Source organism: Bidens hawaiensis, unplaced genomic scaffold (genome assembly GCF_021521415.1).
Source record: "Bidens hawaiensis isolate Kalapana, Puna unplaced genomic scaffold, B.hawaiensis_p1.1 tig00010163_1, whole genome shotgun sequence".
Lineage (NCBI taxonomy): Eukaryota > Viridiplantae > Streptophyta > Magnoliopsida > Asterales > Asteraceae > Bidens > Bidens hawaiensis.
Window position 1 is genome coordinate 491,505 of NW_027491769.1, and position 12,245 is coordinate 503,749.

At 34.3% G+C, this 12,245-nt stretch overlaps 2 protein-coding genes across 2 annotated transcripts; both read left to right on the forward strand.

Annotated features, from left to right (window-relative positions):
• Positions 1 to 3,644: 3,644 nt before the first annotated feature.
• Positions 3,645 to 4,563, forward strand: LOC143534411 (uncharacterized). The gene is made up of 3 exons (XM_077028908.1): positions 3,645 to 4,056; positions 4,191 to 4,346; positions 4,454 to 4,563. Exons 1-3 carry the CDS (start codon positions 3,645 to 3,647, stop codon positions 4,561 to 4,563), a joined length of 678 nt encoding a protein of 225 aa, XP_076885023.1.
• A 4,301-nt stretch (positions 4,564 to 8,864) lies between these two features.
• LOC143534399 (uncharacterized) lies at positions 8,865 to 10,235 on the forward strand. The gene is made up of 2 exons (XM_077028902.1): positions 8,865 to 9,356; positions 9,829 to 10,235. Exons 1-2 carry the CDS (start codon positions 8,868 to 8,870, stop codon positions 10,204 to 10,206), a joined length of 867 nt encoding a protein of 288 aa, XP_076885017.1. The 5' UTR covers positions 8,865 to 8,867; the 3' UTR covers positions 10,207 to 10,235.
• Positions 10,236 to 12,245: the final 2,010 nt, after the last annotated feature.

Sequence of the window (12,245 nt, forward strand, 5' to 3'; positions counted from 1 at the left end):
TAGTGACAGGGCACAACTGATCATCCTCACGCTGGTCATTCTCCTATTCCTGCAATTAGCTTTTTTTAATTTCTTTTTTATTTTTTTATTTTTTTGGTTTTTAAATAATATAAGTAAATGAAATGAAGGAGAATGGTGGAAAATGAAGTATAGCACGGGTTAAATGATGGAAGAAAATCTAAGATAACGTTGGTGTGATGAATGATCAAGTATAACATATAGCCTAATATTTTACCAAATTTGATATCATTAATAATTAGTCCGTGAATGACCCGGCCAGCCATAAACCAATACATTCCAAACCAAAATTTTTATGTCATGATAACCAATCTAACGAGGCAAACTTTGCATTTTCTTAATCCATGTGAACAAAGTTATTATCATCTCTCCACAACATTAAATGCTATTTGTTTGCTATAAAAATACTTGTAGTTGCAGGCTAGCCGAAGAAACCGCGTCATGAATAAAAGTATTGTGTAATACCTTCTTCTAGGCAACCAATTTTTAGAAACTGTCAAGAATGAGTTTCCTTACGTGCAACATGGGATCCTTTACCCATGAACCTATATGACAATGGCTAACGAACTGGAGCCAAAGATGTGGTCAACTATTTCAGTGGCTAACGAACAAGAATCAAAGATGTGGTGAACTATTTCAGGTGTTCCTTCAGAGGATGTACATAATGGCGAGTTGAATCAATGACGGATCTAGAACTAAATTCCAGGAGTAACCCAAAAATTTTTGTTTTTATCATGCATTTAAATAAAAAAAAAAAGACGATAAGAAATAAAGTTAACACACCTACCTAATAGATGATCTCTCATCTTCGGCATTTAATAGCTTGAAATTGACCCATCACATCGTCTTCCGTTACTTTATCAAATATTTCTCTTTTGACCGCACAAACTAGAACATTGTTCAAATAATCGTCAACCATTCGATTGCATAAATCCGTCTTGATAAGCTTTAATTTAGAAAAACATCTTTCAACAGTTGCGGTTGTAACCGGTAAAACTTAAGCTAGTTTCAATATCCGATAAACCAAATGAAAAAAAGATCTTTTCCGATTTCCACCATTAGACGAGCAAGATCACGTATTCCATCCAATTTTGTAAATCTTTCATCTTCCTTTATAGAGTGATAGAAGACATTAAGCTCACCCAAAAGACACCCTCTTTCTTTTGTAGTAAAATCGTTGTCATACATCTCAAAAAATGCAATTATCTTAGACGTGTCAAACTTAGACAACCAGTCACAAGGATTTAAACCCGATATGTTTTCTAGCAAAGTAGTTGTTACCTTGAATCGATTTCCAAATTCTTGAATTTACATATCCAAAAACCGTATTAAAAATGTCAACTTCAAAATGATGTCGATTAGTAATGACATTCTTTTGGTTTCAAGCCTTACCATGCGTTTCCGTCATATCTAACATCTTGATATTGTTTTTTTATACAAAAAGAAGTTACTTTTCCCAACATCGAAGCAAACCCGTTTTGCCTTAAATCCTTCAATGCTTGTTTTGTTCCATTTATCAACTTAACCGCTTCTAATAAGTCTTACTTGCTTTTGAAGATGTTTTGAAAGGACATTTGTGTGGCCTAAAACATCTTCTATCAAGTGTGCATAAAAAATAAATTCAAGTTTTTTGAAATATGATAGAATACCTTTTGCATTAGATCGTTGTTAAGTAACATCTCCTTCTTTTGAATATAACAAAGCACGTCAACAACTTCCGGAAATAATCTAAACAAACTTATGATTGTTCTAAGATGAGAGCCCCATCGTGTATCTCCAGCTCATACAAGGGAAACCTCTTGGTTTAATCCTTTACCGGTCTTAATTGCACCATTTTGAATTTCTTTTTCTACTCTTTCTTTTTTTGCCTCCCGTATCATATCTTTTCGTTTGCAAGAATTCGAAACCGTATTAACAATCATGGCAAGTTATTAATAAAAAGTTTTAACACTGGTATTTTTTTTGCAACAGCCACAATCACTAACTGATGTTCATGAGCAAAGCAATGTATGTAATGCGCTAAAGGATTATCTTTCAAAATTAAAGCTCTCCTTGCATGTTGCTTGCACCATCGTAACCTTGACCCCTAACCTGTTTAAAAAAAAAGAAACTATAAGATAAATTAAATAATCTCTATTAAAGTTTTTGTAATTAAAGTATGAAATTTATTACCTACTTGATCTATGTTCAACTGGTTACTTGCTAATAAAGAAACAATGACTTGTTTAAGAGTTGAGGAAGATGTGTATTTCACATGAGCAATTCCAATAAAACTCTCTTTAACAACTCCAAGTTTATCAACATACCTCACGACTACAACCATTAGTTCCTTTAAAGATACATCACTAGACTCATCTACTAGCAGCCCAAAAACATTGTCTTTAATTTCTTCGCAAATCATGCTGGTTACTTCTTTGGAAAAGCATTTGATAATCTCTTTTTGTATTGATGGAGCCGTCAACTTGTTATTCCTTTTTGCATTCTCTAGCGTGTACTTACCAATATCTGGGTTATTTTTCACTATTCAACTTTAAAGTTGCAAGAAAAAGACATTTAGAAAAAGAGTCTTCCGATTCATTATGACCATGGAATGATAAATAATTTTCTAACAAGAATCTAGTGCTACAAACAGAACCCATTAATCGAAACCTATTTCCAATCCTTTCTACTTTACTTTGCTTATTGAATTTCTCATGAATGGATAGTTTTTGGTTCTAGAGATTGTCACATTTTTGCATCACCTTATTATGATAGCTGTCAACCATCCAAACATGTTCTTTTAAGGCACCTGGTTTACTCTAATTACAAAAGCCTTCAGTTGAAAAAGTATCTCTTCCACCTTTATTAACAACGGTTTCTTTAAACAAGGAGCAACATAAGCAATATTTTTGCCTACTTCAATACTATACTCTAACCACGGATATCTATCAAACCATTCTACATTAAAATGTCTCGGCGTACCACAATAGTCTTTGCATGGAAAGTTATGATTTCGTGGTTAAAAGCCTTTTTAACAAGATAATGTCGTCTTATATCATCTCTTTGATTAGGGTGATAACTAGCAATAGGTGGCCTATCAAAGGGATCCGAATATAGATCATTCAAATCGATTGTATGTGGAATTAAAGGACTTGAATTCGAAGGAAATTTGGACCATCATCATCATCATCATCATCTTGTTCTTGCACATCATTACCAATGTTTGGATTTCTATCAACATCATCAAAGTCTTGAAATTTTCTTTTAAAAAATTTGCCAATAAGAACTTGTTTTGAATGTGGAAGTCCAATTTCAAAACAAGTTCTTATTGGCAAATTTTTTAAAAGAAAATGCAAGAGTTTGACGACGTTGATGGATGTCCAAATATTGGTAATGATGTGCAAGAATAAGAGGATAATGATAATATTGGTCCAAATATTCCTTCGACTTCAATCCTTCAATTCCACATACAATCAATTTGAATAATCTTTGTTCAGATCCCTTTAATAGACCACCTATTGCTAGTTATCACCCAAATCAAAGAGATCCCGTAGACAACATTATCTTGTTAAAAAGGCTTTTCAAACATGAAATCATAGCTTTCCATGCAAAGACTATTATGGTAAGCCGAGACATTTTAATGTAGAATGGTTGATAAATATCCGTGGTTAGAGTATAGTATTAAAGTAGGCAAAGCATATTGCTTATGTTGCTACTTGTTTAAAGAATCCGTTGGTAATCAAGGTGGAAGAGACACTTTTTCAACTGAAGGCTTTTATAATTGGAGTAAACCAGATGCTTTAAAAGAACATGTTGGGATGGTTGGCAGCTATCATAATAAGGCGATGCAAAAATGTGACAATCTCTTGAACCAAAAACGATCCATTCATGAGAAATTCGATAAGCAAAGTAAAGAAGAAAGGATTGGAAATCGGTTTCCCATATTCTTGTTAGAAAATTCTTTATCATTCCGTGGTCATAATGAATCGGAAGACTCTTTTTCTAAAGGTCTTTTTCTTGCAACTTTAAAGTTGATTGGTGAAAATAACCCGGATATTTGTAAGTACATGCTAAAGAGAATAACAAGTTGACAACTCAATCAATACAAAAAGAGATTATCAGATGCTTTGCAAAAGAAGCAACCAACATGATTTGCGAAGAAATTAAAGATAATGTTTTTGGGTTATTAGTAGATGAGTCTAGTGATGTATCTTTAATGGACCAAATGATTGTAGTCGTGAGGTATGTTGATAAACTTGGAGTTGTTAAAGAGAGTTTTATTGGAATTGGTCATGTGAAAGATACATCTTCCTCAACTCTTAAACAAGCCATTGTTTCTTTATTAGCAAGTAACCAGCTGAGCATAGATCAAGTAAGTAATAAGTTTCATACTTTAATTACAAAAATTTAATAGAGATTATTTAATTTATATTATAGATTCTTTTTGTTAAAACAGGTTACGATGGTACAAGCAACATGCGAGGAGAGTTTAATGGGTTAAAAGCTTTGATTTTGAAAGATAATCAGTCAGCACATTGCATACATTGTTTTGCTCATCAACTATAGTTAGTGATTGTGGCTGTTGCAAAAAAACATACCGGTGTTAAAACTTTTTATTAATACCTTGCCATGATTGTTAATACGGTTTCGACTTCTTGCAAATGAAAAAATATGATACATGAGGCAAAAAAAGAAAGAGTAAAAAAAGAAATTCAAAAGGTGCAATTAAGACCGGAAAAGGATTAAACCAAGAGGTTTCCCTTGTACGAGCTGGAGATACACGACGGGGTTCTCATCAACCATCATAGAACAATCATAAGTTTGCTTAGATTATTTCCGGAAGTTGTTGACGTGCTTTGTTATATTCAAAAGGAGATGTTACTCAACAACGATCTAATGCAAATGGTATTCTATCATATAATCCATTTATTTAAGAGCAAAATCTCAAAATAGGCCAAATTAGGAGAGATAAACTCAAAATAGGCCAAATTTTAAAAAATTTCCAAAACTAATCCAACCAAAACCATCGGCGCCGATGCATTTGGTTTCCATCCGACGGATTTCCGCCGCTACAAAAATATTGGCACGTGTAAAGAGTCTGATGTCACACCCAACCTATGGTGGAACATGTCGGAGCGTGACAATATTTGTATCATAGCAGACACTAAAATAATAAAAATGTCAATATCTAATTTATTTCATTCATATCATAGTACACAAAGTATTTAAAACAAAAAAAATTACAATAATTGTTTTATCCTTATTAATTATCCTAAAGTCTGATCCAAGTTATCCACTTCAAATCATTTGAAATAACAACCTCCAATATGCGTAAAAATAATTTGTCAACAACACATGTTGAGCGAGTAATTCACAGTTTGGTGTAATAATAATAATATCGGGAAATAAACAACTCCTTGCATTAGTGAGTTGCATCAATTAATATAAACAAATATTGTGTCTATTGAACATGCCATTAGATTCGGGCATGTCTACTCGGAAGGCGTATGTTCATACTATGAGGATAAGGATGATGATAAGATACCAACCAACCATAAAAGCAATAAACACATAAATCATATAGCAATTAACAGTTAATCAAGCAACATCATAACTACGCAATTAATGGAATTGTGTTTTGAGTAGAATTGTATAATGGTAAATAATTTAGTACGCATAGTGCCCCAAAAACAAAAATAGGAAAAAGGAGATGTAATTACTCACCTTGAATAAGGTGGACAGTAACGGTTACGACGAAAATAAGTTAGTTAGTTTCACAAGGAGTCTCTATGATATGTCCTTATTATAAAGGTACAACCAAGTAAATAACTAATCATAAAAACACGTAAGACACAATATGATGGGTTTATAACGGATTTGAGATCGTTAAGGCGTCAAATATATTTTATATTAATTTTGTTAAAAAATCGAATTAAAAGCGTAAGCAATTAAAATATCATTACTTTTTGATCTTTAAATAATAAAATACTAATTTAATATTGTGTGTGTGTGTGCGTGCGCGTGTGTGTATTTAACGAAAACTTGGTTTGAAAGTTTCGAGGCGATCGGTCTGTTTAGTTGAGTAAAAACTATTCTTAGTTTAATTATCTTTTATAATTTAGGTTTTTAAATCTAGAAAATATAAATTTATAAATATATGTAAAAATTATATATTTATATAGACATGTACGGAAATGTTAATCGAGAATTTATTTTGAAGGTTTAATGAGGTTCGGTTCGTTAAATAAATGAATATAATATTAGTTTTTATAATATAAATACAACGAAATGATAAACAACAGAAGTTAAAAAGTATACAAAAAAAATTTAGCCAAAACCGGTCACCCTGGTGCTTGAACCTGGGTCTCTAGGTGTTTCGAGTCTTATCAAATATGTACCTGCCACTGGGGTAAGTGTCAACCTGTTTTAAGGATAAAACAAAAAATATTTATACATAATCCTAAATCGATCTTAAACCTCAAGAAACCTAGAATTCAAATTGAGGATCAATTGCCCCTATTAACTTGAAATTGACAGAGGGCTTTTGTTCCTCTATCCTGATCCATAACTAAGCTTTCAATTACTTGAAGAGATAACGATTTGATAGCGAACCGTAATCTAGGGTTTTCGGCCAAGAACGTGATATAAAATAATCTTACGCTGCCTCTGAGTTGAAATGGATTTAGGGTTTAGTTTAAGAAGGCTATGGAGGGTGTGAGGGACGAGTTATTGGATTTTGGTCGCATATTTATAAGGTTTTGAGGTCGGTTAGAGCTGCGGTTCATGATTACGATAATGAGTGTCCATTAGCTGTTTCTTTACCTGACTAGGACGAAATTGAATGCACGATGATCATGGAATTCCATCTCCACCATGAGTTTTCCAAAAAATTTGAAAATCGTGTTTGTTTTTATTTGTCTAGCCAGACGAATTTCATGTGAATTTCGTCTTTTCACACAAATCCCACTAAATCATTATCTTCATCTTCCTCACATAATCTACCAACAACCTCCTCTATCCGCCACCCATCTCCGATTTGGCGGTGAGATGTAATGAAAGATGATGATTTGGTGAGTTTTATGTGAAAAGATGAAATTCATATGAAATTCGTATGGCCAGATGAATTTCAAAAAAAAAATGATTTTCAATTTTTTTTGGAAACTCACGACGGAGATGAAAAGATGACCAAACATCACGAAGAAGATGGTTTTCGCGGAGAAAACTTTCACACCAAAAAAACGAAGGAGATGGATTTGATCAAAAAATTATTGGGTGGGGGTCAGACTCTTTACACGTGTCAGTATTTTAGTAGAGCCAAAACCCATCGGCGGAAAACCAAATGAATCGACGCCGATGGTTTTGGTTGGATTATTTTTAGAATTTATTTGAAATTTGACCTATTTTAAGTTTGTCTCTCATAATTTGGCATATTTTAGTAATTTTCTCTTTATTTAAATGTTTTTCAAAATCAACTTTGACTTTTAAGATCTCAATCAATTAATGCTTATTAATGAAAAAAATCTTAGGTGGTGTTTGGTATAAAGGAATGGATGTTGGAATGAATTGAATCATTCCAAATGAATAGAATTAAGCATGTTTGGTTGTCATGTATCAATGAAATAGATCATTCCAAATTAATGTAATTCTTTCAATTTATAGATTTTTTCATTACTTGAGATAAGGTGTTTTCTTTTTCATTCCTTTAAGGAATGGAATGAAAAAAGGTCATCTACAATAATAATAATAATAATAATAATAATAATAATAACAAATAATATTATAATTATTATTTTATTATCAATATTATTTTCTATTACAATATAATTATTATCATTATTATAATTATTATTTTATTTTCGATGCTACTTTCAATTATAATATAACTATTATTTTTATAATTATAATTATAATTTTATTTATATTATTATATCATTGTTATGTTATTTCCTCTCTTAATTGATGAAAATAGTATGCGTATGTAGTTTACTATTTAAAAAAAATATTATAAAGTGATGATTAATTTCATTCCTATATGGTAACCAAACAAGAAAATAGAATGATAATGATCAATTTCATTTCTTTGTCCATTCCATTACACCGCTCATTCCATTCCCTTATTCATTTCATTACCGCATACCAAACAAACCTTAGTTTCATTTAGATACTTTTCCTAAGTCATGTGAATTTAGGCTTTGCATTATAAAAATAGGATAATTGTATTTTAATAATCCAAATTTTGATCTTTTAATCGACAAGAATCCCAAATAAAGAATTAGTTGAGGGCGGTTTGATCCCATATAAAGAATTAGTTGTATTTTAATAATCTAAATTTTGATCTTTTAATTTAGATAGATTTTCTTCTGACGAACTTTTGTTAGCTAATGACTTACTCCATTAGTTTTATTTTGTTTACGGTGGTGGCTAATGTGTGATGGTTGTTGGAATTTTTGACTGGTGAAGTATGGCTAGAATGGACATGGAGATGGATGGAGTAAAATAATCAATAATGGAGGTTAAGTTAGATGAGTTTTTGGGTTTAATGGAGTAGATGATGATAGTAGGTTTTAAATTTTTATTTTTTAACTTATCTATCTTTATGCAGATGTCACACGTTATTTTTTTAACACGTCATCATCTACATAGATAACCATATCATCATACACTAACAATGTTAGTCTACACTTTATCAAAAACTCGCTCGATAAAAATATATCAAAAGCTAGAACTTTATTCACCTATTTGTTACAAAGTTCCGATTATTAAAATCAAATTTTTCATAAAATATATGTTATTCACTTGTAATTACAATGATAAAATCATAAAACTATAGAATTAATAATCCAAGCCTACATCACAAACACAAAAATAAAATGAACGCTTCACAAATCAACACCCACCGCGTAGTCGCCTTCACGACGCCGGAAAACTACGCCGTCCGTCTCACCCCCCTCATCCACCTCAAGGGCTGGACACCTCTCTGGTGCCCCACCGTAGCCGTCGAACCCACCACCCACACCAAATCCTCCCTCCTCCATTACGTCTCACCGCCAAATCCACCCATTAACCAATTCTCCGCCCTCGCTTTCACCTCACGAACAGGCATCTCAGCCTTTTCCGATTGCTTATCGGAGATAAATTCGCCGCCGTTATCCCCATCCGGAGACCATTTCACAATCTGCGCCCTCGGAAATGACGCTGACGTTGTTGATAAATCGTTTATTAATAGAATTTGTAGCAACGGAGATAGGATTAAAGTTTTAGTTCCTAAAGTTCCATCTCCGGCGGGACTGGTGGACTCGCTTCCGTTTGGTGGTGGCCGGCGAGTGTTGTGTCCGGTGCCAGTTGTCGTAGGGTTGGAGGTACTATTAGAAAATATATTATTAGACTTTGAGTTTCGAGTTTCAGTATCAGGGTATCTTCAAATACAAATTAAATTAGCATGCTAACCAAGCGGTGTAATTATATATATAACGTAATTACACTACCCGCATATATAGTTACACTAATTAATTCACGCAGTTAGTAAGATTTTTTAGTTTGTATGTTAACTCTCTCCTTGATATTTTATATTATGTTACATTTGTTCTTATTTTATTGTAAGTTTATAATAGTACATTAGACTAAGGCTAACGCGTACTGAGGGCGATTTTTGACACGTGACGTCACGTTAGCAAATGGACAATTTTTATTTTATGGGTGTAATGGTATTTGTTGCCGCCTCATATCCCTTTAATTTAAACAAGGGGATTTGTCGCCCTAGTACCCTCTGCCTAAAGTAGTTGATTAATAATACATTTCACCGTTGTTGGTTAATAATACATTACACTACAGGAGCCGCCGGTTGTTCCGAATTTCATACGGGATTTGAATTCAAAGGGATGGGTGGCGGTGAGGGTGGACGCTTACGAGACGCGGTGGATGGGGGCGGAGTGTGCGGCTGCATTGTTAACGGGAGATGGTGGTTGTTGGGTGGATGCGGTGGTGTTTACGAGTACGGGTGAAGTGGAGGGGATGCTGAAGAGTTTGAGGGCGATGGGTGTGGATTGGGGAGCGGTATTGGAGAGGAATCCAGGGGTGGTGGTGGCAGCGCATGGGCCGGTGACCGCGGCCGGAGCGGAGAGGCTTGGGGTGGGTGTGGATGTGGTGAGTGGTAAGTTTGGTAGCTTTGATGGTGTAGTAGATGCACTTGCTCAGTTTTGGAATGGTTAAGGTGATATTGTTGACATAATACTTTCTAGTTTTAGGAATGGGCTAATTCAGTAACTTGTACATGATAGCGTTATTGTAGAATTTTCATTTTTGGAAACCAATAATTTTAGTAATACTGAAGTTTTTCAAACCCTTAGGCAGCGTGCTATGGTGGGGGGCTTCGAAACCTCTCCACAGTGCCACGTCAGCGCCACGTTGGCACTGGGGATATCGAAGCCCCAGGGCATAATGCCCCTCTATGGTGAGGGGGCTTCGAAGCCCAACATTTTTTCTTTTTTTTTTATAAAACAAAAAAACCAATACAATAATATATAATACAATAATAAAAAAAATACAATAATACTAAAATACAAAATAAATTAAATAAAAAAACATATAAAAAAATTAAAGCTATTTTTAGTCGTCGTCCTCGCCGTCATCTTGCTTATTACTCCAAAGATGTTCAACCAAATCAGATCGAAGGCTGAAATTCGTTTCTTTTTTCGTGTTTTTAATAAATTAGCAAGTTTCTCATCTTCGTTTAGTGTACAGATCGGCTCTGGCTCATCGTTGTACTCGCCTTGGTAAGTTGGTCTACCCGAGTCCTCCAATATCATATTATGCAAGATAATGCAAGTGTACATTATGTTTCTTAACTTATCCATTTGTAGAAAACGAGCCCGGTTGTCTAATGATAGACCAACGTTTCTTTAATACATCGAATGCCCGTTCGATGTCTTTTCTTGCCGACTCGTGTTTTTTCTTGAAATACTGACGTTTTTCGTCAGTCGGGCACGTAAAGCTAAGAACCAACGTGGCCCACTCCGGATAAATACCGTTGACTAGATAATATCCGTATTCGTAGTTGACATCGTTCGTGGAAAATGAGGTGTCGGGTGAACTTCCGTCTGTGAGGCGGTCAAAAACAGGGGACGCATTAATCACAGCTACATCATTGTTTGCACCGGACATCCCAAAAAACACATGTCATATCCAAAGATCAAATGATGCGGCCGTCTTAAGAATAACTGTTGCCATCATGATCACCCCGATGATATTGACCTTGCCAAGCAACAGGACAGGCTTCCCATTCCCAATGCGTGCAATCGAGGCTACCAAGCATCCCGAGAAAACCGTGTCTTTGTTGATGCACCTCGTATATTTTTTGTACGTCGCTTTGAGTCGGCTTCCTCAAATATTTTTTATGATATAGTTGTGGAATACCTAAGTTTAATAAATTTTATAAAATTCATGCTCAAAATGTTACGGTTTTGAAATAAATAATTAGAATAATAATACTCACATTCGCAGAATGTGTGAAGCGCTTCACGAGCCACTGTCTCCGATATCCGTAAGTACTCTTCCATGGCGTCGCTCGCAGTCCCGTACGCTAGTTGGCGAATTGTCGCCGTGCATTTTTGCAATGTTGAATATCCCGGTTTACCTCTCGCGACCGCCCGTTGTTGGAAGAATGCATAAACGCTTTCTAAATCACCAACTATTTATAAAAATAGTTGGCGACTCATCCGAAAACGGCGCCGAAATCGTTCTGAATCAAAAGTCGCGTCCGGCGAAAAATAATCTTTCATTAACCGGTCATGCGCACCTACGCGATCCCGTTGAAGATGAGGCCGTCTTTTTAGTGGTTGTTAGCTTTTGCAATGCTGGACTACGAGTCGCGCAGCCTCTAGAACGGCACTAAATATCGCTTCATCCTTTGAATCCGAATTGGAAATATCGTCGATATCGGGCTCGAAGTCGGGTGTCAAAGATGAGTCGGAAGACATATTTGGGGAGAAAGTTTTATAAAGTTTAAATAGGAGAATGGAATGTTTGTAGAGAATGGGTGAATGGTATATATATATATATATATATAAAAGGTAAGGTTAAAATGAAAACCCACTTGAGTTGTGAAAACCCGCGAAAACCCTATGTAACATCGTTTTTTTTTGTTACATGTAATATATGTTGTAACATTTAATACAAAACATCGAAACATAAAAAAAAATGGGTTTTGCTATTTTTTAACATTTTTTTACTAATTTTTATATATGTTTTCA